The 27,197-nt window shown below is 49.1% G+C and overlaps 1 protein-coding gene across 3 annotated transcripts in view; it reads left to right on the top strand.

Annotated features, from left to right (window-relative positions):
• LOC128752306 (phosphatidylinositol 3-kinase regulatory subunit gamma) overlaps positions 1-27,197 on the top strand; it is a 104,012-nt gene that overhangs the window by 18,588 nt on the left and 58,227 nt on the right. For 2 of the 3 annotated variants that reach the window (XM_053853387.1, XM_053853379.1), the window contains exons 3-7: positions 8,741-8,815; positions 9,083-9,160; positions 19,835-19,966; positions 23,176-23,368; positions 25,740-25,825. In XM_053853387.1, the coding sequence (XP_053709362.1) occupies positions 8,741-8,815; positions 9,083-9,160; positions 19,835-19,966; positions 23,176-23,368; positions 25,740-25,825 (564 nt within the window). The remainder of the gene's footprint in view (positions 1-8,740; positions 8,816-9,082; positions 9,161-19,834; positions 19,967-23,175; positions 23,369-25,739; positions 25,826-27,197) is intronic. The other variant, XM_053853395.1, reaches the window with a different exon arrangement.

Genomic DNA, 27,197 nt, shown 5'->3' with positions numbered 1-27,197 from the left:
ACAAGTCATTTCTGTGTCTACCTCAGCTAATAGAGTCAAAGTAGTGAACCAGGGACTCAAAAGCTGAAGTCAATGAGTCATTTCTGTTTCTACCTGAGCTGATAGAGTCATAGTAGTGAACCTGGGACTCAAAAGCTGAAGACAACAAGTCATTTCTGTGTCTACCTCAGCTGATAGAGTCATAGTAGTGAACCTGGGACTCAAAAGCTGAAGTCAATGAGTCATTTCTGTTTCTACCAGAGCTGATAGAGTCATAGTAGTGAACCTGGGACTCAAAAGCTGAAGTCAATGAGTCATTTCTGTTTCTACCTGAGCTGATAGAGTCATAGTAGTGAACCTGGGACTCAAAAGCTGAAGTCAATGAGTCATTTCTGTTTCTACCTGAGCTGATAGAGTCATAGTAGTGAACCTGGGACTCAAAAGCTGAAGTCAACGAGTCATTTCTGTTTCTACCTCAGCTGATAGTAGAGTCCGAGTGATGAACCAGAGACTGGAGAGCTGAAGTCAACAAGTCATTTCAGTTTCTACCTCAAGCCAATGGTAGAGTCCGAGTGATGAACCAGAGACTGGAGAGCTGAAGTCAACAAGTCATTTCAGTTTCTACCTCAAGCCAATGGTAGAGTCCGAGTGATGAACCAGAGACTGGAGAGCTGAAGTCAACAAGTCATTTCAGTTTCTACCTCAAGCCAATGGTAGAGTCCGAGTGATGAACCAGAGACTGGAGAGATGAAGTCAACAAGTCATTTCAGTTTCTACCTCAAGCCAATGGTAGAGTCCGAGTGATGAACCAGAGACTGGAGAGATGAAGTCAAGGTTCTTCCCTGATAGTTTGACTAGTTTTCAAATGATGTTCTCGACGTCAAATCAAGAGTAACACGTTCCCTTCGTCCTGGGGAGAGCCCTGCGAGTCAAATCTGTTTCCACCCAAAACGGACTGAGTCTCAGACATAAGGAAGTCTTGAGAGCTGAACTGAATGAGTCAATGTGAGTCGCTAACAGCGAGGCTTTGGCTCCCCTCCCCCGCTCGATTGCCTAAATCCCACGTCCCAAAGTTGGCGTCAGCCTGACAGCCAGATAAGATGTGGGGTTGAACTCCAGTAAACACAGCAGATTTATTTGGAAGTGACGTGTCGCCGCTGTAATCTCCGCATCGATAAAGCGCTGGGATGGAAAGGCACACGGGATTAGTCTCTATCGCTGGCGCTGGTGGTGTGGAGGGATGGATAAAGTGTGTGGATGCAACATTCAACGTGTCAAGCATAAATACATTCTAGAAAGGCAACCAAGAAATGTTACCAGCTGAGTATTGGTTCTCCTACAGTCCAGCCTGGGTACTGCAGCCAGTCAGGCGCCACTGTTGGAAGGAACGGAATGGCATTTTTACGGATCAAAAGTTGGTTTGGAACTGAAGGCTGGTGACTCCAGGTGAAGGAGCAGGCATCCTCTGGTCAATGGACTGCTCAGTCTTTTGGCTCAGCTCTTTCACCACAGACTCAGACCAACCAAACCCGGGACCTCTAAACCAGTTCTAAACACGTGTCCCCTCAGAACAATCCCTCTCAGGCTGACACACTCTCGTCCAGAGCTCAGAAGTGCGTAATAAGCAGCGGACCCCCTGCTGAGAGGACAATGAAGCTCTTCGTGTCGACATCTTCCTATTCATCTCGCTGGCAATTTAATGGCCCATTTCCCGACCAGAGGAGGCGGCTCCCCGAAAAAGATGAATCCCCATCTCCGCCTGGGGGAGACGCCGCCGCCGCTCCTCGGCGAGCGTGCGTGCGTGCGTGTGGAAATGAAGCAAGCAGGTGTGGTGGGAGATAGACTTCAGAGAGGTGAAGGTCTCCCAGCGACTCGTGGAGGTTTAGATGAGCGTGATCCTCGCAAATTGACCAATTATGCCACGGAAGAATATGGAGTGCCGGCGGGAGACCGTGAGATGATCCTGAAATGCAATACAAAGAGGGTTTGTTCGGTTTTCAAAGAAGCTTGGAGCCGACCGCGAATGGGACTGGGTCTGACCTGTGTGACCCAGATGAAGTCAACACGTTCCAGTACCCGCCGGACCACCTCCCACGTCCACCAGAGTGGTGTGTGGCCGAGCAGACACAGCAGGAAACGTGGCTTGGACAGTGAAAGTGCAACCCTGTGTACTAAGCAGAACCTGGAAATAGTTTCCACATGAAAAGGTGTCACTTGGTGTAGAACTGAGAGGGGATAAATCCATGTGGCAGCCAGTGCACCATCTCTGAGCCATGGTTTGTCTTTGCCCAGCTGGACCACAGAGGCATAGATTCAGGTTGACTCAGTAAGTAAGTAAAGTGCCCTGTGACCTGTCCACCTAAAACAAGGATTGCACTGAAGCCATCCAGGTTTACATTTCTCTGCTGCCTGTCTGTTGCAGCAGGACACCAGACAGTGATGAAAGAGGTGGTGACTGTGGGAGTGGCATCACCAGAAGGTCCAGCCCTTCAAGGCTACATCAGAAGAACACCCTTTAGAAGAGCTTCACTGAGGTTCTGATATGGTTTCTATAGCACGGTTGCCTCCTGTGGGGAGGAAGAAGCATCTTGTTTTGCTCACTTGCCCCAGGACTCTTGCTGTGGCGGGAACGCAGCGTTGTGCATTTGACTTAATGAATGTGCTCAGAGGAACTTCAGCACTGCAGTTGCATGAAGAGTCTCCTCCAGGGGTCGATCCGTGCGCAGGCTCGTGCGTGTCCCGAGAGCTTCCCGCTCCACTGCTCCCCCGGTGACACCACTCGGTAGCTTCCTACACGTTCTGCATCAGAGCAAGGACGCTGACCTTGCTCTGACGCCAAAGCCGCGGCGTATCACCCGAATGTAAACGCTGTGAAACAGAATCTTCAATTTAAAATCTGGATTTCACATCCGGGCACCAGGGCCGCTGCCAATGAGGCTTCTGTATTGTCTGAGCAACATTTTTTTTAATTCATGTTTTAGTTCTATCTTTTTCTGTCACACTGGTGGCAGAGACACGCTGGAGTTTTTGCCTGCGCTGCTTCTCCGGCAGATTTGAAGTTTCATTTACATGCAGACGGATGACGTGCAAACTCATGTCCTGACACAAAGCATGAGGATTAAAGAGGCGCACACTGTCCAGCCAAGGTCCGCTGAGGCCTTCATATATATATATATATATATATATATATATATATATATATATATGTAAAATATTGTGATTTTTTTCCACTTCAGTTTTATGTATTGTTTATATGACGATTGATAAACGACGATTGATTGTTTAGTCCTGTGTCTATGTAGATACCTGGGCAGTAATGAAGGACCCAGCAGGTCCACTGACACTGTCCCCAAAGTTGGGAACTTGGATTCACTTTCTCTCTCTCTCTCTGTCTCCGCTTGTCAGCTGTCATCTCTCGCCGCCGGTAAAGCAGGACGAGGTCAGGGAGCCGTGATGGGGGTCAACAGCAATCTGTCACCGTGGGCTGGGGTGAGGGGGGGGGGAGGGGAGGCGCCCGTCGGGTTCATCTGAAGAGAAAAACGTGGCGAGAAGGAAAGATTGTAATCCTGAGTGATTACAATCACAATCGTTTGGTTTGGGTTATGTGGAAAGTTAAACCTGGTCAACATTATGAGCGACTTATGGAAGAAAGCAAAAGCTCCGGGGGAGGAGAGCGAGATCCTCCGCGTCCCAGCAAGTCTTCAGAGGACTGGCAGGGAACCCACCTCCTCTGGGCCCCGCCCACACTCGTGTGTGTGTGTGTGTGTGTTGTTGCACCTCAGCTTCTCTAACAAGCATTTTTGTCTGGAACGTTTTTCGCTTGACAGATTATTGTTCCAACGTCGACACATGGCCTGGAGAGGCTTAAATCTGCGAGTGTTCCTGCGCGTGTGCGTGTTATGCTAATGCAAATCACGTCTCCGTCACACACGGTCTCACATCAGAGGCCGTTGACTGCCGAACAGAGGATCTCACACATGCACCAGCCAGACAGACAGCGTTCCCTCCTCTGCAGTCGCGTTCATGTTGGGCCTACCGAATGAAACACAGCAGAAAATCCCACCGTCTTGGGTCCCGGGGGCAGCAGCTGAGTTGAAGAGGCCCAGACTCCCCAGACACCTCCACTCGGGGAACACCGGGTCCCTCCAGGAGCCGCGCTGGGATCGACGTCACCATGATAAGCCTGAAGCTTCAAAACCTCAGACACTCCCTTTCATCAGGACATGAAGGAAGCCTGGTCAGAAGCAGATCAAAAAACTTGTCTCCTGCCCCACAAGTCCATGGAGAGGTCAGCAGGGGTCAGCAGAGTCGTGTGCCAGCTGATGAAACTGTTCTAACTGGCCTCTAACTACTCTTCAGTGAGTGGAGACCCAGTGTGGAGTGTTAGTAACTCAGCAGCAGCTCACGCCGTCGGACATGAAACCAGGAGTTGTCTTTGAGAATGAATGAATTACGTGCGGTCTCTTCTGGTCATGCTGACTAAAAGAAAAAGAAAGCTCCACAAAGCCTCAACAGTTGTTTTTTTAACCTTTTTTTTTCAAGATAACATAAGAAGAATGAAGATGAAGGTTGAAGGTCTCTCCTTCTTCTTCAGACATTTTTACTGAATAGTCTGTGACAACTTTGTTCGTCTTTAACCCAAAACATCGATATATTTGTATTTATTGTAAATATATTATTTATTCCAAATTAATTTATAATTTATTTGGTGTTATTTATTAATTACATTTCTAATTAAATACTAAAAGTTTAATTCATTCTTTTTTATACAATTTTTATCATTAGAAAATGTATCTAAATACTAAAAAATGTTGTTTTATATAACGTTGAACTTCATTGATGATATATTGTGAACATTTGTGTACTTTTTTTGTTGCATTTTTTTATTTTTCATTATTTACCTTTAATAATTATATATATAAATAATTTATCACACTATATTTATGTATTTCTTTTAAACCATATTTTTAATATCCTTTTTGTGTGCTCTTGTTTTGGGGGAAAAAACATAAAACAAAACCATTGTATCTGAGGTCCAACGACCGTCGACTGGAAGCCTGACAGTGACTTGTACGGAGTTCTGCTCCTTGCTGTGGCAGAGTTACGGGAGCTGTCATGTGACCGGCTTCTGGGAAGAAGTTGGAAAAGTAAAGTGTGACCAGATGGATGGAGGACGGACGGAGGAGAGAGTCAGGGATGAGAGGGACTGGAAGATTAATCTGGACGGAGCTGGACGCGAGGGTCCGAGAGCGTAACTCAATTTTAGACTGGGATGGATCCTGTGCATTAATAACTGTGTGTGTGTGTGTGTGTGTTCTGGTGGCTGATGTGGGATGTCTGAGTGGCTTCTATCGATCCGCTTCTGTTTGCATTCCTTTAGGAGTAAACGCCACATCACTCAGATCAATGAACTGTGTGTGTGTGTGTGTGTATCATGTTACTGCTGGCTAAAGTGATGAGATTGGAGGAAAGTGTTCCATCATGGTGGATTCCACCACACGCACGTGTTCGTACACCACCATGACGACACAGTCGATCACATGAGCAGGGAGTTCTGCTCTCCTGGTCACTTGTGGTTGTCCTGTGACACCTGGTCCAGGTGTGTGTCCTCGCGCACGGCTCCAGGTCTTCTGGCCAGTGATTCAGAGCAGGAGGCCCATGTTGAAGTCACATGATGTCACAGCGACTAGCAAGCATCTCCGCGAGTCGCCGGGTCCAGCACCTGCGACCCGCAGACAGAACAGAAGTGGCTGCAGCTGAGTGAATGAGCTGTGGAAATCCACTCACCAGAGTGGAACCAGCGACCCCTCGGGCCCCTTAACAGCCGTGTGATTGAGAAGTAAATGTTCCTCTGTCCAGATGAAGGGACTCACGTGCCAGCAGCAGGTGAGGCGAGCGGTGAGCGGCGGAGCGGCCGCGACCCTCCCGACCGCTGAGGCGTGACGTCCACTTCCTGGCGCTGATCTGAAGGCTTGAAATGACAATCTCCTCTCTGTCATCCTTCAGCTCGCATCACCCCACCTACCCCCCGCCCCCCGCCACCCACCGCCTCTTTGTTCTCTCGTGTTGTCGCCTCAGAGTGGATCCATGAATGTAGCTCGGTGAACGGCTGATGAAGGTGTGGTGAGCGTCACGTCTCCCGCCATCGTCAGAAAGCAGAAACAGATTTGACCCTCAGTGGAGACTTCACTCCTTCACTCACTACCTGAGGAAGAGGCTGTGGCCACCAGTCGACGTGGTCAACACTTGAATTGCTCGATGACAAGTCGACTAGTCGTGACTCTCTGAAGGCCACGAGGCCAGAGTGGCCCAAGACCTGGAGAGTAGGGGTCCATTTCTCCAAGGACACTTCACTTTTACACCACATTTTCAGCTGCTAAATGAATGAAAATCTGAAACAAATACAATCAAATGAGAAAGAACACCTGCCAACATGCAGTAGCAATGGTATACCAGTCATGACAGTATGTTTTTGGACAAAAATGAGGAAAAATGGAACTCGTCACAAAAACAACTCAGCCATAAACAAATTAAAATAATGGGTTAAAAAAACTTTTAATTGCTATTAATTTCTATTTTTCCTGTATAATACCTATGTTTCCAAGGGCTCGACTCTTATTTTTAAATTTTACAGTAAAGAGACAAAAACACTGTTCAAAACTAAGAAGTTTACTGCTACATTTAATTGTAAAAAGAAAGAAGGAGAAATGGAAACTAAATGAATCCTAAAATGAAGATGAAATGAAATGAATGAATTCAAGAAATAAAAAAATATATTAAGCAGTGAAGCAACAATCCTCATCACTAACCTGACAGCATTAAAACACACTTCCACGTTCTGTGAGGGTTATGGAAAAGAGAGGTCCCCACAAGGACAGGCATACAAACCCATGTGTGTGTGTAGCCGAACATGTGCCGCTTGTGTTTGTCTGAGCGTGTTTTGTGCTCCGGCGCAGTTGCTTTTTGTTTGTTTGTTTTGCACCTGCGTCGCGCTTCAGCTTCTCTTCTTGTTCTTCAGTGTACAAAGTGGGTCATGGTGCGTCGGCAGCCATATGGTCTCTATAGGAGCCACTAAATCCACCAGCGTCCGTCTGCTGCAGTCGCTCTTCGCTTCTTCATGGTCTCTCTGCTCCTCATCCCTCCTGTCTTTGTTCTCTCCTGCCTCTCTCTCTCTCTCCTTCCTTCCTCTGTCATCTTTAACATCTCGTTCCTGCTGTCATTCCTTGTCCGGCACCTCTCCTTTGTTGCTTCTCTGACCTGCTCTGTTTCCTTCCCTCACTCCTTTCACTCCATCAGTTTTCAGTCACGACATCCCTCCATCCTCTCTCTGTTCCTCCCGTTTCACCGTTTCTCTTGTGTTTATTTCCTTTCTGTCTTTTCTAACTTGCTGGCTTTTCCTCTCTTCCTCCGCCGCGCTCCTTTGTCCTCCGCTGTCTTCTCCTCATTCCCTCTCTCCCTCCTCCGGCTGAGATATTGCCTTGGTGATACGTTGTGACAGTGATGTTAATGGAAGCACTGTACATTTAACCACTGGGATCTCCGGAGTTTTCCTGCTGCCACACACACACCTCCTCACACACACACACACATGAAAAAAAGGGATAAACTGGAAGACACAGGTGTGTTCATCTGTAAACAAAGGCTCTCTGGTTGTTTTGACTTGACAAAGATTGAATATGATTTTGTGTGTGTGTGGGTGTGTTGTTGTACTTCTATCTTTGTGAGAACCTGTGAGAACAGGTTTTTTATTGACTGAAGTGAGGACATTTTGGCTGGTCCTCCAGACCAGAACGACAAAATAGCTCAGTTATTCTGGTCCAGAGTCCTGGTTCAGGTGAGCCATGTGCTGAGGGGGAGAGGCTGGGGAAAGGGCGATGGCCATGACAGGTCCTCACTAGATAGGAAGACTAACATGCGTGTGTGTGTGTGTGTGTGGTGGCTTCTTTATCCCACTTTGTGGGGGACCAATTCTTGACAAAACATGATCCTTGTGAGGACCTTTTGCCAATGTGGGAACCATTTGGCTGGACCCCACAAGGTGAAGCCTCAGTTGGAGGGTGGGAGTTTGGTCCAGAGTCCTGGTTCAGGTGAGCCATGTGTTTTGGGTGCTTAGGTCCCGGGTGGGAGGTCCCCACAAAGGTGGTGCGGCAAACGTCTGTGTGAGTGTCACTCCACCGTGTGACAGCCAGGGTGAGTTGCACGCACAGAAGTGACACGTCTGTCAACACACAACAAAAGAGCAGGAGGCAACAAAGAGCTGATGGAGAGAGTGGGCACGTGAAAATACCACGCCTTTATTTGACCTTCAATTAGCCTTTGTTTGACCTTGTTAAGATTCAAGCATAGCCTTCAAAACACCAGCCAAACAGAAAGTGGATGGAGAGCTGTGGAGCTGTTTGAGATCCGGCAGGACTGGAGGCTCATCTGTGATCCTGTGTTTGTGCCTCTGAGAGAGGAACACGTGTGTGTGGGTGTGGCAGCACGCAGCACACTGTCACACACTTCAGCTCGGTCGTGTTATGGATGAAGAAAAAGAGTGACAGTGCAATGGAGAATACTTCCATATTTACTGAATACTTTATCCATCGCTATGATGAATATAGAAACACTACAAGAAGTACTATTTTTCATGATGGTTATTGGGTCAAAACAACTTTGAAACATTGATGTCGTCATGAATAAAAGACTTGTCGGGAACACCACGGTAAAATAATTCATGATTGTTGTTTTAATGTGAATCTTTCATGTGTCCCGCTCGCAGGTGCGGAGGCGGAGCCTGTGTCGGAGGCGGCCGTCGTGGCGGTCTGGAGACTGGCGGACGCCGTTGAGAAGCACGGTGAGAGCAAAACCACCTTCTCATCCAGAGGAGTCAAATCCAGGTGGTGCAGGTAGAGGGTTTCTAGTGGTCATCGAGGAGTCTGAAAAGGAAATGTGAAAAGAATATAGATCTATAGTTTCATAACAATGTGGTCTATATACGTTATTAACTGGATTGTATGGATCTGGGATGTTTGAATATGACCTATGTTTGAAGACCAATTCCAGGTCCTTTAAAATGCCCCCGTCCTGCTGCTCATCCTCTCCTCTTCTGTGTCCCGTCCAGGTCCAGACTGTGCGTCTGTGTACGCAGCCGGGCCGAGCTCCGGCGCCCCCGCAGAGCTGCGTCAGGCGCTGGACTCAGGTGAGACTCTTCCTCTCTCAGAGGCACCAATACGATCCAGCAGAGGTCCTCAGTCTGTGACTCCGGGCTGAGTCTCAGAGCTGACTCGAGAAATAAAGTCGGCCCACCTCTGACTGGTCATGATGCTCACCAGCGTGAGTGAGCGAGTGAGTGAGTGACTGAGACTCGGCTGTGGACCTCTGTCCTGTTTCCATGACGATGACGAGCAAACCGGCCTCATCCGAGCCCAAAACAAGTTGCAGCTGAAGTTCAGTTCTGGCTCCACCAGGGAGTGCTCTGACTCTGCACTTTTATTTTGGGGCTTCCAAACTCCTGCAGCGCAGAGAGGAGGGGGCGCGAGCCAGGAGGGCGGCTGCCTGTGCCTGTGCTTCTCTGCTCTGCAGCTCTTCACCTCTTCTGAGGACTCTGATGAATGATGCATTTGTGGAGTGGACAGGATGAATAACAGGGAGCCTCTTCATACGCATGACACCTCATTAATATCCTCATCGTCGTCTTCCTCGCTGGACGTCTGAGTTTAAACCTTCAGTCAATCTTGACCAGCGACATCAGCTGCTCTCTGCGCTCCAGCGGGTCCAACAGGCTCCAGGTCAAGTCCGGCCCATGGACCAGTCGCTCGTGGCGCCAAGTGCCGACCAAGGTCTTGCCTCAAATTGGAGTCAGTTCCTGGACGGAAAGAGAGTCTCACTGACAGAGTCATAGTGAAAAACAGGTGTAGCTCAGCGAGTCCCACTTATCTGAGAGAGTCTGACCGATGGATCGGAAAGTGCCTTGTGGAAACGACTCATAACCGAGTCAGTCTCAGTGACTGAATTTTGTAAGTTTCGAATGAGCTGGTCTTGAAGCCAGTAAATCTGAGTCTGTGATTGTGACACTCCTTTCAAGGTGTGATATTGGTTTGACTCCTGTAGTAGTTCAGATCGCAGGTGAGTTTTGATGACTCGGTTTTCACTGGACGTGAGTCAGAATCGTGGGAATGGAGTGATCCAAAGGGACTTGATGGTTATAAAGAAGGCTTCATTCATCTGACTCAGCTGTGGAGACAAGTCGAGCTCAAATCTGAGGGAATGAAAGACTCCCTCAGACGTGGGAGAAGACTCCACCATGACAGTCAAGTCTTTGACTTGAGTGACTTGTGAACCATGGCCCGTAGAATTTGAATTAAGTCCCACGGTGATCTGCACTGAAGTGATAAGGCAGAAAAGGAGTCAGACTCACCTATTTCAAGTTTATAGGCGAAAGTGTGACTCAAACCTATGATTAGACTCCCTGATGTTCCAAACATCTAGGGGAGCTCTCGTGACTCAGGTGTCTAGGCAATGTGAGTGAAACTGGTTGGTGAAACTCAAAATAATGTTAGGAGGTGAGTCATACTCCTGGATTCACACGGCATCATGAATTAGCAGTGAGCTAGTTCCTGATGGGTAGTTCTTCTGCGACTCGCTGTTAAAATACATCCCAGGTGAGGCCAAGTGGTTGAATGAAAGAAGAATGTGACTCTGAGTCCTGCAATTCTGGGGGATTTGAAGGACTCATAATGATCCCATTCCCTGAGTCAGTCTGAGTAACTCAAGTAGATCGTTGAGTGAGTCTTTGTTTAGCGTGAGTTAAGTGATTCAAGATGAGAGGTGAATTTGGTGACTCTGACTCATCTCAATCTGACACGTCCAATCACTGAGGCTATTGAAGTGGATCTGCAATGTCAAACTACGTCTTGCACCAGGCCCCGGGGGGTCGGCATGGGGCCGGAGATGTTCAGAGCGATCACCTGACACGACCTGACAGGTGGGCACCCGCGGGAATTTACCCTGCAACCTTGAGAGGAAGGGGCCGCGCGAGAAGGCAAAGTCCCTCCGCCTCCTCGTCCACCTCGCTGCTCTGATGCGCACAGACGGCTCCTATGGAATATATATGAAGAGCGGAGGAGTCGAGCTGAGGGGAGGTCACGTGACCACGCGCAGGAGAGGCGGGTCCGAGTGCCAAGTTTACATGTCGGGAGGCATTTTATGCTCTGATTGTTACATTACGACCGGCTCTTGTTTATTCCACAGCCGTGGTCAGTACCTGGGCTCCATGTGTTTGCTGGGTCTCCGGGGCCTGTGAAGACTGTGGAGCTACATCTCGCAGGGGCTCATGTTGGTGTTGGCATCACCTCTTTGGCGCTCTTCAGTACCCGTCGTGCCTGGGCCTCCGGAATAAGCCCTCAGACTTGCTGATGCTCTGGGGACCTACTGTCGAGCGTAGCCCATCCCAAGTCCTACCAATACAATAGACCTTTTGGTCCAGACTTAGGACTGGATAGGACTGCAGGTCTGGCCTGGGGACTTTGGGGGTCTCCCAGTTTCAGTGGCCTACACTGACTGTCCGACTCCTGCAGCTGCTCTAGTCCAGGTCACACTCCTCAAAGGGCATCATTGGTGGCTCTGATGCCGTGATGTTCCAGGTCTGACTGTCGACCGGGGGACTGTGAGGACCTCGGACCAGAGCGTGTTTGCTGCATGAACCCGTTGACTTGCTTTCGTTCCGCCGCTCTTTGTCTGCGCCTCCGGAGTGGAGTGTTACATAAGAGCGGCTGTGAAGCGCCGCAGCCGAGATCCTGCCCACCTGATCCAGATTTACCTCCAGCGTGTTTATCTGGTCCCACTTGGCCGCCCATGTGCTGTCTTCGCTGCACAAGTGTGTGAGAACAGCACCTCGTCCCGTTGACCTCCGATTGGTACGCGGCCCGGCGTTGCCATGGCGACCTCCAGCCGTTTTTAGCAGCTCGGTTCTGCCCAGCCCACACAGTGAGTGAGTGTGTTGGCCCAGTAACGGTGTGTGAAGGATTGCTGGTGTTGCGAGGACCAACACAGTGTTCACTGTGTGAAGTTCCACATTCGGCTTCAGTACACAAGTATTTTTTGGGAGTAATGGCACCACTGTGAGTGAAGACGTGAAGTTTTTCTTCATGAGCTGAACCCACTTGCTTGAGTCGGTGGCCAGGACTCGCTCCAGTTTGTTGCGTCGGTGGCCATGACTCGCTCCAGTTTGCTGTTCGCCGATCCGGGACCTGAACCAGGAACTTGACTCACAGGTTCACCTCGGGTGAGATGGAAGTTAAACCTGGTCAAGAGTGTGTAGAGTATTCACCCTCTCTGAGCCCTACCAAGTTCAGTCTAGCAAGTCATCACCGACATGATATTTTAGCCCATGAGTCTCACACACTTCCTGTCTGGCTCATTGAGCTACTTAAGCTTTTTTTTTATCTCTGAATCAAGCTTCATGAGTCATACTCACTTCCTGCCCAGCCCCTCACTCGTGAATGGGGCATTTTGACTCGGACCTAATTGTGAGTTCAAGTTGAGTCACAGAAAGATGTTCTGTTGAGCTCAGAAGTCTGCAGGACTCGCTGGTGAGGCAGACCATTTACACGCAGGTTTCTTTTGAATCTGCTGAGAGTCATTTCAGAGTGAAAGTCACAGAGCAGCATTTGATGCAGAGGAAAGTTGGAGTAGTTGTCATGACAACACTCGCAGACACGAAACACGAAGTGAATGTACAAGTGGACCACGCGACTCTCAGCGAGGGCGGTTTGGTCGTGTTGCTTGAAGTCTTGACTGACCCCAATCGTGAATCCTCGTCGGCCGGAGTGAGTCATCGACTCAAAACACAGACATGTCGGTGTGTGTGTGTGTGTGTGTCAGTGGACAGATGGACAGCAGCGCGGGTGTGTTGTCTCGGTGTGTGTGTTAGCTTCTACGTTTATTTACACTGTGTGTGTCAAGAGGAAAGTGATGTGTGGCAGGGAGGTTGTTTTTCCTGCTTTATGGGGACCAATTATTGACAAAAAACTATCCTAATGAGGACCTTATGCCAACGTGAGGGCCGTTTGGCTGGTCCCCTCAAATCCAAGTCTCAGTTTGACTGTGAAGATGTAAAAATAAGTGGGTCATTATAACTAGGTCTCAGTTTGGTTCCTGGCTCAGGTGAGCCATGTGTTTTGGATGGTTAGGTTTCGGGAGAGGTCCTCACAAGGACAGAGAGAGACAGATGTGCGATTCTACTGTATGTGTGTGTTTTACAGGCATGTTTTGCCACACTTGTGAGTTCTTCTTATGAGGACATCTTGCTTTGTGAGGACATTTGGCCTGTCCTCACAAGGTTTAGAGGGTTAAAAGAGGATGATTCTTGGGTGCAAGTTTGGTCCAGAGTGCTGGTTGAGGTGAGCCATGTGTCTCGGATGTGTTTATGGGGAGAGGCTGGGGAAAGGGTGATGGCCATGAGAGGTCCTCACAAAGATAGCGTTGTGTCTACACGCTCTGACTGAGCCAACATGTCAGCACTGAGTGGGCAGTCTGTGTTTTGGAAAATATGACGCATGCTGGCTACAGTGGACACACACACGCGCGCACACACACACACACAGTCACACTCCCACACGCTCCTAGAATCGATAACAGTTTGTCAGAGTGCAGCGCTCCTCCGTCTGCGTCTCACGTCCAGCGTTGGACTCGTCCCCTCCGATCGCAGCCGTGGAATCATTAAATCACCTTCTATTCCTCTCCTCTTCTCTCGCTCCCTCCTCTTTTTATTCAGCCGTTCATCACTGGCTCCTTTCCTCCTCTCGCTGCCGCCGCGCTGACAGGAGTCGCTGAGTTCAGCAAAACACAAATTAAAAGTGCAGCTGTCCTCGTGGCTCCTCATCCCTCCATCTCCTCATCCCTCCATCCTCACCGTCTCAGTGTCCACCCTCACTCTCCTCCGTCGCTGCTGCTATTGGTCTGAGGTGATGTCATCATCTTCCTCTCCGCGAGAGGCTTTTTACTCGCCACACACTGACACGTTTGTATTCCCCTCTTTGAGGGGACCTCACATCCCTCTAAACCTAACCCTCCAAAACATCTGAACCAGGACTCTGGACCAAACTGGAACCCACTTATTTTGAAGTCTTCCTCTGAAGCTGAGGCTTCACCTAGTGGGGTCCAGATAAAGGGTCCCCACATTGACATAAGGTCCTCATAAGGATAGTGTTTAGTCAAGAAGTGACAAATGAGGATCAACCAGGTAGACACACACACACACACACACACACACAGACTAGTTTGTATTTCTGTCTTTGTGAGGACCTCTGGTTGTCCCCAGCCTCTCACTCTAAACCTAACCCTCCAGAACACATGGCTCACCTGAACCAGGACCTGGACCAAACTGGAGCCCAGACCCAGTTATTTTGAAGTTGTGTCCCCACAAATCACGAGTCCACACACACACACCCTCAGCTCCAGTGAGTCCTGCGGCGACACCTTCTGTGGCTCGCAGACTCATGACGTGATCTGCCACCTGTAACTGTCTCTGCCACACAAGCTTCCTGTGGCACTGAAGGGGCGGAGCTTGACTCTTGAGGCTTCTCAGGAGCCTTCACTTGTTCCGTGGTCTTCATCGTGACCGCTCATGACCCTGGACAAACCACTAGCATCCTTTTGTTTGTTGTCAAGTTGCAGGGGCAGCAGCTGGAGCAAAGAGGCCCAGACTCACATCCCCCCGCCACCTCAACTGGAGCAGAGTCTGAGTCAGTCTCAGTCTGAGTCCAGAGTCCCGCTGGGAGCAGCTGATCCTCTCCCCAGACTATTTTTTAAGATCAGTTTTATCCACACAAAATAAATAGTGAGGAGAAAGAAAAGAGTCAGAAGTGAATTCACTTGTCATTTTTGTTCAGTAAGTCGTTCTGGACTCTTCAATGAGTCCTGACTTGATCCATCAGTAACTCCGAGTCACTGATGTTGGCTGGTTCTGCTGCCCTTCTGTTGAAGATCCGTGACTCATGAGTTAACAAGCACATCCAGAGGTTTAAATCGGAGAAAAAGGTGTTGAGTTGACAGTGAGTGAGTGAAGATGAACTTCAGATCCAAACTGTTCACGCAGCAGCGAAACGAAAAAGGAGCAATGCCCCGGAGCGCTCTCACGGCCGGATCCAGACTGGGCTCCGTTTGTGTAATCTGAACCGAGAAACAGCTGGAGGGTTTGACCCGCTGCTGAGCTGGAGCAGCTTCTCACAGGAGCCGCGTGGAAGCAGACCCAGCGTGGTCCCCAGGGCGAGGCCAGAGCTCCGACTCTTTCACCAGGCAACACCGAGAGCAGAGCTGTGACGTGATGTCGCCACCTCTGCTGAGCTCTGTGGCTGGAGCTGCATGTTTTGAACCTAAGACCTTTTCGAGATGAGCATCAGCTCCAGAATCTTGGAGGCGAGAGCTTCGCCAGGTTGTTCAGGTGAAGAAAGAGCTGAGCCAGAAGGCAGGCTCTCCTCTGACGTGTGGATCTCTCCTCTCACCCAAAGAGACTCCTGCGGGTGTTCCACTGTGGCAGAGCTTTTCTCAAGCTGCTGCCCCTGCGACCTGGCCTCAGCTCAGGAAGGATGGATGGATAGACATCACACACACACGTGCCGGAGTCGGAGTGTGTGTCGCCTTCCAGAGCGTCGTCTGTCGTCACCAGCAGAGACGACTCTCGTCCTTCAGTCTTTGGCTGGGCACCTCCCTCCGGAACACTCTGGACCCCCCGACCTTCCCGAGCCGCCCGTTGTACCTGCGTCCCAGCTCCTGATAGCAGCGGCGGCATGACGTCGCTGTGACCTCGCCAACAATCTCAGGAGGATCCTTCAGACAACAAGGGGACGTCCTCCACTGCCCCGATACCCTCAGAGCCTTCAGCTCAATTCCCACTCTGCTCTGACTCTCAATCCCTCAGGAGCGGATTCAGATCTGATCCAATCTGCCGCAACATATTGAATTGATCCTGAACCCATGAAGTCAGTGTACAGCTGACTCACTTCCCTGTGACTCGAGTTACTCCGCAAGACCTTGAAAATGAATCTCACAGAACCGCAAGAAACACTTTCTAAATAACAGACTTGAGTTGCTAAAGTAGCTTGAACGTTTGTCTCACTTAAGTTGCTGCTCTGGAAGTTGTTGTGACACAAAGCAGCTTGACTAGACTCGTGATCTCACTGACTCGCTCTTGAAACTGGAAGTGATCCCGAGTGGCGGCTCAGTTAGTCAAAGATTCAGATGCACCTGCGACGTCTCGAAATGAAAGGCGTGGCGAGTCATGGATCGAGTCTTTAACTGAAGTCAATTCCTGCCAGTGAGTCTGTGTGGCTGGAGGTCCAAGAATCTTCTGTGGAGCGTGAGTCGATGACTCAGTCGAGTGAGTGTCAAAATGTTTGCGTGGAGTCGTCACAATCTTCTGCAACAGAACCCCGTCTTCCACCTCCGACTCCCAATCCTTCGCGTCCATGTGGAAGTTGTGAGATGCTGCCTTGGATCAAGGTTCTGTTCCGGACTGTGACGAATGATTCTGCTACCTTTGAAAAAATACACTTGACCTTTCGGCGTGGCACGACGATCCATATCCAGGCCGATCCCGGCCGGTCCAGCCGTCCTGCCGAATGGATCCGGCTGAAACTCACTAATCCAATAAGCATCTGGACTATTGACCCGGCGCCTCTCCGATCGGCCGCGCGGCCGTCCGTCTGAGGCGCCGCGGCGGGACACGAGGTATTGAAGGAGAGATGCGGCATGATGGATGGTTGTGAGGATCGAAGAGGAAGTGACCGCTTCAATTTGTAATTTGTTCCTTTGAGGTGAGATGAGAAAGAGCGGCCGCACTTGTCAATACATCAGCACTCAGACGTGAATGAGATCAATCATCAGGCCCGAGCGTGTGCATGTGTGTGTGTGTGTGCGCGAGTGTGTGTGCGTGTGTGTGTGTGCGTGTGCATGTGTGTGTGTGTGCGTGTGTGTGCGTGTGTGTGTGTGCGTGTGTGTGTGCGTGTGTGTGTGTGTGCATGTGTGTGTCTGTGTGCGTGTGCGCGAGTGTGTGTGTGCGAGTGTGTGGATGTGTGTGTGTGTGTGTGTGCGTGAGTGTGTGTGTGCGAGTGTGTGTGTGCGAGTGTGTGTGCGTGTCTGTGTGCGTGCGTGTGTGTGCGCGAGTGTGTGTGCGTGTGTACGTGTGTGTGTGTGCGTGTGTGTGTGTGTACGTGTGCGTGTGTGCCTGTGTGTGTGTGCGAGTGTGTGTGTGTACGAGTGTGTGCGTGTGTGCGTGTGTGTGTGTACGAGTGTGTGCGTGTGTGCGTGTGTGCGTGTGTGTGTGTGTGCGCGAGTGTGTGCGTGTGTGTGTCTGTGTGTGTGTGTCTGTGCGCCTGTGTGTGTGTGCGTGTGTGTGTGCCCTCGTGTGTGTGTGCGTGTGTGTGTGTGCGTGTGTGTGAGTGTGCGTGTGTGTGAGTGTGTGTGTGTGTGCGTGTGTGTGTGCGTGCGAGTGTGTGTGCGTGAGTGTGCGTGTGCATGTGTGTGTGCCCTCGTGTGTGTGTGCGTGTGTGTGTGCCCTCGTGTGTGTGTGCGTGTGTGTGTGTGAGTGTGCGTGTGCATGTGTGTGTGTGTGTGTGAGTGTGCGTGTGTGTGTGCGTGCGAGTGTGTGTGCGTGTGTGTGAGTGAGCGTGTGCATATGAGTGTGCCCTCGTGTGTGTGTGCGTGTGTGAGTGTGCGTGTGCATGTGTGTGTGTGAGTGTGTGTGTGTGTGTGTCTGTGTCCGTGTGTGTGTGTCTGTGTGTGTGTGTGTGCGTGCGTGCGTGTGTGTGCAAGTGTGTGTGTCTGTGTCCGTGTGTCCGTGTGTGTGTGTGTGTGTGTGTGTGTGTGCGAGTGCTTTGATGGCAGTTGACAAGCTCTGTCTTGACATCCATGTTGGCAGCATGTGCCCGGCTGGTGCCTAATGCTGCGCAGCACTGACCGCTTCTTTCTTTCCTGTCAGGGAAGGAAATGCAGAAGAAAAGTCTGTGGGAAAAAATAATATCTGCTGTTCATAAACTCGTCTCATAAAAAGGAAAACTCTATTGTTTAAAACAGTATGGTGTATTTTTTGGTTTTTTTAATGACTTATAAACTATTTATTCAAAATATTGTTAACTGTTCTGCGATTATTTCACTTTTTATTTTATGTTTTTTATTTTGCACTTTCTCCTTATTGATTCTGGGAATAGAATTTTCCAATATTCACGGAGAAGGAAAGCAAATGCTTTTGAATAAAGTCATGAAATATCTGAGAAGACTTGTGTTGATGAATGAATTTATTTATTTATTAAAAGCAAGCATTTTCAGTTATTTGTCTGATAGCCATTTATTTTTATTTTGTTTTCGATATTTAACCTCTTTCCTTTTGTTAATTTAGTTACTTTATATATATATATATATATATATATATATATATATATTTTTTTTTTTTTTTTAATCTTGTCTTTTGACCAATGCCTGACACTGGCCCTCACATCCATGTGTGTGTCTGGACAGTCTGACCTCTGACCTGCGCCACCTCACGTCATCAGCAAGTGTCGTGGCGGTAGCTTCCCTCAGAAGCGGCGGTTGCCGGCGGCGACTGAATCGTCGTCTTTCCTCCTGGTGGCGACTTCAGAGCGGTCATGTGCTTCTCCTGAAACAATGGTGTCTTTCTGCGGCCGGCGTGGGAACGGCTGGTGTCTGGAGGCGAGGCTTCGCCTGTACTTGACCAATTGCTGACTCATCATCAGCTGACTCAGCAAACGTGTGATTTCTCCGACGCCTTTTTGGTCCGTTCAATATTTCTGAAGAATCTATAAATATGAGCTGAAGAATGTATCATTTTTGTTTTGATATTGTCAAAAAACAAAACCTTTATGGCTGTTAAAACGTATTTATTGGGCTTTTTTAGGGGAAAAAAATCACCATGAAGAAACAAATAATAGTCCATCTATGAAGTAACAAGAGCTGTTTTCAGGATTTCTAAGTGGAGAACAAATAATGACATATATGTCATGTATGTCATTTGACACCATAGATTTTTCCACTCACAGGACTGGAGAAAGTGAGAGGTATGCATCTTTGTTGCGAGAATAAACGGCAGAAAAAGCAGCAGAGTTCCAAAGTCACGACGGCAACATTTTTGGAAATGAAGAGGTCGAAGAGTTCTGGTGATAGTGAGCGTCGCAGCACCTCGTGTGGGTCCCCTGATTCAAGCCGAGGAGAGTCTGATAAGAGATAAGCAGGAAGTGGCCGTTCCGGGAGGCAGAGGTCAGCGTGGATCAGAAGGTCGCGGGGAAAGACGGAGGACAGAGGGTGTCCTGCTGGCGCCGTTCCGACCGTCCTCGCCGCCGCTTATCAGGCGTTTAGTCTGCCGAAGGTGCCGGACATCGCCTTATCTGAGCGCCGCCAGAGTTGAAACCCAGCGGACGTGTTGGCCTCACGTGCTGATGTTTGGCATCCCTCCATTTGAACCTCACAGTTCACTCATTCCCCTCCTCTGACGCCTGGTTTCACGCCCTCATCTTGAATCATTCCTCGTCTCCCTGCGAATCACTACGTCATCAGCAAACCTCATGGTTTCTCATCCTTTCTGGCCTGTCGTTTTTGAGTCTCCTCTCACCTTTTGGGGACGTTCCTTTTACTTTGCTCCAGAAAAGTTCAGCTGAAGAGGTTTTCTAAAATCCTTCAACAGCGGGAAGACTGTGAAGGCGTTCGCCGTCTCGGCGTTCTCTTCAAAGCGCCCCACATTTCTTTGATGCTCTAACAACAAACATAAACCGTCTCGGGAGTTTGCCTATCCTGAAATGTCCTCTATCTCTTTACAAGTCTAAAGAAACTCTAACAATAGCATCCTCTATTGTTTTCCTCTTAGACCCGTTCTCCGTGGACCTGGATCACTTCGACCTGTCCTCCCTGGCCGAGGCTCTCTGGGGCCTCCTGCTGGATCTGCCGGCCCCCGTCCTTCCCGACTACGTCTACAGGGAGCTCCTCTCCACGGCTCAAGGTGCCACTTCCTGTTTACACTTCATCACTTTAGCTTTGACCGACACATCTGTGCAAATACACGATAGGTGGCCATAATCTTGTGGCAAAGTAGTGCATTGTCTGACTGAATGTTAAGCTAATTTGACTCATTTTGACTCCGTTCTTTGCTGAGCTGGCGTCAACAACAGTCCGACCCACTCACCCTTCCAGAAACGTGTCCCGACTCGTCCGCCTTGCAGGACTTCTCCACGTCACTACGGCGTCCCGAGAAAGTGACCCGTAACTACTGCGACCTTTGGAAACTCGAGTCTTCCCGTGGGACCTCACGGCGCCATTAAGGGTCTGGGACTCGCGATCACGTCAGTGGGCATGAGCACGACGGCCGTCTCGTCCTGACAGAACTGAGCCAGGACCGGTGGTTTCACGCGACTGTAGCGTCTCATCAGCGTCACTGCTAACCGACTCCACACAACAGGAGTCTCCGTCCAGTCCCCTCCCCCCTCGCTGTTGACCCCCATCCTCAGCCACTTACCTGCCGTCCTCTCACGCTCTCAGCAGCACTCCTCTCCAGTCTTCATCAACCTCTGTGACAATAGCAGACGCTTGTAAAACAGTGCTCCCTCACATTAGCTCCAGATAAAAACCTTATCTCTGTTCCACCGAAAACCGTCCCAAACAGAAAACCTCCTCAATAATGCAGTGTCAGCGCTCTGGCTGTGAAATGGCGGCACTTTTTCACTTTCACTTATTTATGAAAGCTTTTTCTTTTCTGCCAAGTGGTGCAAACTGCCGTTTAAACTGCTGACTTCCTCAGTGAAATAACCCGTGAGTCAGGACTCATTTTCCCACCAACAGAAGCGTGAAGAACCCAACTGTGTGAGGTGATGATGATGTGCACCTGCTGAGTCAAGTCATTTGTTCTGGTGACTCGGAGAACTCAGGTGACTCCATGGCAAGTGATTCTCTCTTTGTGAATCGAACCCGTCCACGGAATTGCTTGGTTTTCAGCTCTCAGAAAGTCTGTTAACAAGCTCCGTCGTTCCACTATTCTGACTGAGTCAATGACTCATGTGTCACAAAGACTTTACAGAATCCCATGTGACCAAGTTTCTTTCAGACAAATCCACTGTATAAATTCAACAGCTCTGACTCTGACTCTCTGTGGCCTCACATCACTTCCTGTTGCAGGAGTGACTCCGTCGAATTATGACTCGATGTGTGTGACACAGAACAGTGTGAATCTTGTAAGGCACAACTTCGACCTGAGTCATCCGTGCACAGTGAATTAAACCGTGACTCATGGCTCTTAAGAGTCATATATTCAGCTTGCTGTGTTGACATTTCTGGTCCAGAGAAGACACAACACATGTGAAACAAAGTGCCTGACAGGAAGTGAGACTGACTCATGGAGTCAATCTAAATGAACGGATTCAATCACGAGAAGAACCTCTGACTCGTTGAACTCTTACGAGTTCAAGTGAGTTCCTGTGACTCGAGTTGTGACACAGTAAACGTGTCACACAATGTCTAGACTCCAGTTATTGGAATGAAGTGGCCCAGGCACGAGTCTCTCTGATGTGATGAGCAGGTTTACTTCCTCCAAGACTCCCACACGCTCTTTTTCTGGGACACACACGTTAACCCTGGATGGTGTCACTGTGGACTGGAGGTCAAAGGACTCCGGACTGCGCAGCGTCCATCTGGTCCTGCTGGACCGCCGTTACAACGAGCACCTTTTGTCTGGAGGTCTCGGACCCTCACTGAGTCGCCCCTGGTGCTGAGGCCCGAGCTGCTCCTTCACCAGACTGATCTCTTTGACTCAAGATTTACTGCCGTCCTGCAGACACGGTCCACACCCCCGTCATGCCCAGACCCCTTCTGATGGCCGTGACCCCTCCCCCCCAGCAGCCTAACCCCCCACTGTCCAGTTGTCCAGCCGCTCAGAATCTCAAGGTCCCAGATGGACGAGCCAAGTTCTCTCGCCAGCCTTGACCCCTATTGACCGGCCGGGTCACCAACAATCCATATTGGCCCTGTGTGTGTGTGTGTGTGTGTCGCTGCTGTGCCCTTCATCAGGCTGGTCAGACATCCATCACACACACACGCACACACAGACACACACACCCCGGGGGCTTATGAAACAACAATAAAACATCTTCTAAATTATGGCTTGTAATTACTTTTTGTAAGACGACCACCTGACATTGACTCCGCCCCCACACGTCTCCATCGCCTCGGACCTGGACCCTGACCTTTGACCCCTGACTCCAGCCACACACAGAGCCACTGTGGTCAGCGATGCTTTCGTTCCTTGGTTTCTCCCTCCACACGCTCGACTGCTGTTACCACGTCTTTGTCACTCGACACCATTTGGAATTTCGTGCTGGAGCCGCACTGCTTCTCTCCTCTCTCACTGTCCGGGACTGTCAGAAGGAGCCACTTCTCCTCTCATCTGGGGTCACCAGCTGTGTAGAGACCCAAAGAACAGGGCTTTGCTGGACTCTGTCCTTGAGAGAGAAGCTCCGTCCCCCAGTGCAGAGGAGGTGGCTGGCCTGCTTCGCTTGACTCGGACTGAGGCGGGACCTGTTGATGCTGCTCCGATCGTGGCCGTCGCCCCACTCTCTCGTCATCAGTCAAGCCACCTGTCAACGCTTCTGTCAGCACTCTCTGTTATTGACATCGATTCTGCTCGCCCCAAATACACACGAGGCCCGAGCCACGGATCGATGTCGCTGCACAGTCACCACACCTGAGAGCGGATGCCGTCGTCTTGACATGGTAAATCACCGCAGCGTGAGCGAACATTTCAGGCCTCGTGTCAACGCTGGTCACTCACGGGTCCAAGCTTCTGGACGTGAGGACAGAAGGATGCCAGCTTTCAGACCTTGTGCTGACTTGCCATGTTTGAGATGCAGTTCATTGGAGGAGTGAGTGACCTCAGCACGTGTGTGTGTGTGTGTGTGTGTGCTGAGAACCCACTGTGTCACGGCAGAAAATGGCTGTCCAGGGTGAAGAGAGTTTGCTCTTCCTGCCACAGGACCCAACCTGGGCTTGGTGCTGTTCACTGGTCATCTTCCTCTTCTTGGTCCAACTCTGTCTTCTCTCCACTCTGGCAAACCATCTCCCCAACTTCCTCCCCAAACTTCTCCTCATGTCCCTCAGACTCGGACTGGAAAGTGTCTGACTCCGAGGTGTTTTAAACGGTCTCCCCACTCTCCTTGTGTGCAGAGAGTGAGAGCGTGGACGAGTGCGGGCAGCGGCTGAAGAGCATCCTGGAGTCTCCCGGTCTTCCTCAGAACAACCACCAGCTCCTGGTCCACCTCAGCAGGCACCTGAGCCGGGTCAGCCGTCACCAGCAGGTCGCACCCAAACTGCTGGGCCAGTCCTTCGCAGAGGCTGTTTTCAGGCCGTCCCACCTCAGGTACGCCGGCGGCTCAGCTGGAGTTTACCAGCTTCCTTGAACGCACCTGAAGATGGTGTTAGGATGAGAAAGTAGTCCATCATAGTCCTTTTTACCTCAACATCCTCCTGACCTTTTGTTTTCATTTTCATTTGACAATTGTTGTGTCTTTAGCCTTTAAACACTGACTCATTTGTTTTACTGACTGACCTTTCTTTCTGATTATTTTATTTTAGCATTTTAAATTGTTGTGTCTGTCTACAACTCCTACCCAAAATGGAACTAGATTCATCTCAAATGCTATTGTTATCTCTTTTTTTTACTATTTTTGTATCGGTTGTCCAGATCTTTTTCAACATTTTCATCAGGATTTTCATGTTTTTCAATGCTTTCAAAGGTTGTTATTGTTCTGCTACTTATATTTAATCAATAATTGAACAAATACTTGTTCTATTATTGATTCTGTTTCATTCATTCACTTTACTTTTCTTTTTTCCTGTCAATTAATGTGGGCGATTTTTTTTTGTTCGATTTGGAGGTGGTTTTGTTTTGCAGTTCGCAACTTCTCTTGTGGTTGAGTTTTATTCATTTGTCTGATCAACTTTCCTTCTGAAACCTTAAATCATTGTCTCCTCTCTCCGAAAACTGAGCTGGCTTCCATCCGTCACGAGCGATGTCAAGTGAAACCTTGATGTGGCGGAGCGCCTGGAAGATGTGCGTCCCTGCTGTTGTGTTGTGGTGCCAGCAGTGACTCGCGTTGCTTGCTGCAGTTGAAGAAAGCAGCTCATATAGTTGAGGTGCTGCAGAGTTTATGAGACACGAGGCCTATTTGTCCGTTACTACTGGAGAGTGAAAAGCTTGTCACAGACAAACAAATGGGCACCAGCTTTGTGGTCTCTCTCGGCTAGAGGTGACTCCTCCCGAAGAGCACAAGAAGAGGTCTGATCTTCCTAGATTATCCTGGTGGCGCTCACGGTTTTATTCCTCGACCACATTTCAACTTTACGACTCTTCGCTTCAGGTCACCGACGCTCACTTTTCCGTCCTAGTTGATGTGAAGATGAGCTGCTTCAGGCTCCGCCCTCCGGCTGTGTGGCTGACCTGCCTCGGCGCTTGTCACACGCTGGCGGTCGTGAGGTGAATCCGAATCACTCCAGACCCGTGTTGATGGAGGTGTCTTCCCCGGGGCCTGTTCTGATGGTCAACATTCCTCCTCTCCACAGTGTCTGCAGCAGCAACAAACACATTTCTAGCTGGGTGTCTTCCAGCCAACCAGGTCGGGGACCTCAGTTGCCCTCTGAGCTTCACTCCTGGAAAAGAGTTTTATTGCTTTGTCTGCATTCACTGACAAGTGGAAGCAGTAGTCTGTCATGGAGCGGAGACCTGTCCAGAGTGACCTCTCGCCCCAGCTAGCTGGGAGATGCTGCAGCACCCTTCTTTTTTTCTACCGACTTTTGAACGTTGACATTTGACGACTGACTTTTTAAAGTTTCTGTGTCAGTTTTGATTTCTCAATCTTTTTAAGTTTAGTTTTCAGTTTTCTTCTTTTTAACCTCAAAAAATCAATTCTTTTCACTACGTTGTTTGTTGTTTTATTTCACTTTTCTTTCTCAACAATCTGCTTTTTGTGTGATCGTTTCTTCTTTCTCTTGGCTTCATTACTTTTACATTGTACCTTTGTCAACTTTTCGTTGTTCATTTCATTATATTATTATTACTAGCAGTAGTAGTGTTTTTGTTGTTAAGACAACAATGATAATAATAATTGACAGAAAAGACAATTCAAAATAAATATAATATATAATATATAAATATCCAGTGTTGATATTGTTTGAAAACGTTTCACATTTTATTTATTTGCTTGTCTGTTTAACCAACTTCATTTTAGGGTCTTCACCTCGAAGTCCTTCATTTATTATTTATTTCTATTTTTTTTACGTGGTCCACATGTTTTTTCAACCTCTTTTTTATTCCTGGTTTCTGTTTGTCCTTTCTGTGGTTGGAAAAAAAAGAAAAAAAAAAGCGCTTGAAACTTTACTTAATATTTATTTTTTAACTTTGATTTTTCCAGTGATTTAAAGAAAATGTATTTATTTATTTCACAAACAAGTCTTGGACACTTTTACCCTGCTGCTAACACGTGTAGGATTGTGTCTCTTCTCACAGACTTCTGACCTGTGGTCATCAGCTAATGTCTGACTGTGGGAGGGAAACGGAGTGCTCACTCTGTCATGCGCTGCCATGCTACTATTGTCCGTATCTTTCATGCTTAAAAATGTAGCTGGAGGTTAGCGTCTCTAGCAATGTGAAATGAAAAATTGAGATGACACTGATGGCCGTTTTCACAGAGAATAAATGAAGTGCTCCTTTGTGTCTCCACATGTTTCTCCAGCAGAGACGTGAACCCAGAGCATCACGTCAGGATCTTGGAAGCTCTGATTACAACCGGAGGCCTGGAGGAGATGCAGCCAGCACCAGGTAGGACGTGAGCTCTGAAGCGGCAGGATGGTTTTTCTGGGTGAGTCTGGAGAGCAGCTTGTTTCCATCTGCAGCGTGGAGCATGTTTGGGTGATCATTTGGGCAGTGAGCATGAAGACAGTGGCGGCGGGGGAAACAAAACACAGCACTTTCTTGTGTTTGTCTGGATGTGGTGAGAAGAGCAATGACGCTGGCTGGAGTGTTTACAGTGGTGGTGGTGAGCACCACCGTGGTTTTTCTCTCCATGGCTTTGTGTGCTGGGAACCTTTTTTTTTTGCTGCTCATATTCTATAACAAGAAAGTGTCAGAACCACGGAAAAACTTGCTGAGGAGCTCCTCAGCAACGATCCTCAGCTGGATTTGAACCCTCACCTCCAGTGTGCAGTGCTCGGATTGTTTTCTGTCGTCGGGTTTTGTGGTTGTCGAGCCACAACTGCCACCACGAGTGTGGCTCAGCTGCATCCTGTTTGTGCTGCGCTCACTGTTGCTAAGTAACGCAGTCGTGACACTCGTGTGGATGGAGCTGGGGAGACGTGATGTCATCACCACTCCTCACTGAGACACAGATCGAGTCGTCACGACTGAATCTGTTCAGGTAGCTAATGCAGTGCCAATGCTAAGTTGCTACTTTGGTTGTATTACAAATATGCTGAATGCTAATATACTGTATATACTGTAGAACTGATGAAACAGAGCGAGAATCGCTGACAACAATGCTGCTGTGATGCTAAAGAGCCGAGTGAACTGAGCTGCGGTGATGGTTCAAATATAAGCATCGCTAAATTGCTAATGGTGTGGGAGCATTGAAATGGCTAACACTAATGTTGCTTCATGGAAAGGTAGCTGATGTCGCATTTTGCTAAAACTGAGCGGGGTGACACATTGACGTGGGTGGAGGATAAACATGGCGAGAGATTCCGACCTAGCCCTGCTGCTAAAATGCTAATATTGGCGATGGGCTGTTCTCTGTCGCCGTTACATGGAGCACTTTAATCCGGATCAATTCCTGATCTGTGCTTCATGTAAACACCTCTTTTGGTGTGAGAGGGCCCGATTGTGCCGTGCATGTAAACACCACTGTTGTCTTCAGCAGCCGTCCACACAATATCAACTCCTGGCTCCACTTGAGGCAAACCTGACAGCACCGCGGTGCATTCAGGACGCCGCTCAACGTGGCGCTCTGCATTCATGAGAAGTGCATTTCAAGGGAGGGATGGCCTCCTCCTCCACATGGAACTTCTTCCTAGCCCCCCGTCAATGAGTGAATAAAAGAGCTTAAATTGTCAGAGTGATTGTCGGACTGTGGTCGGCTGTTCCGAGTCCCGCAGCGGTCAAACATACGAACCAGCCGTACATCCGGGATCGATAACAG

The sequence above is a fragment of the Synchiropus splendidus genome, chromosome 1 (assembly GCF_027744825.2).
Source record: "Synchiropus splendidus isolate RoL2022-P1 chromosome 1, RoL_Sspl_1.0, whole genome shotgun sequence".
NCBI lineage: Eukaryota > Metazoa > Chordata > Actinopteri > Syngnathiformes > Callionymidae > Synchiropus > Synchiropus splendidus.
The sequence above is the reverse complement of the archived record's forward strand: the minus strand, read 5'-3'. Positions and strand labels throughout refer to the sequence as shown.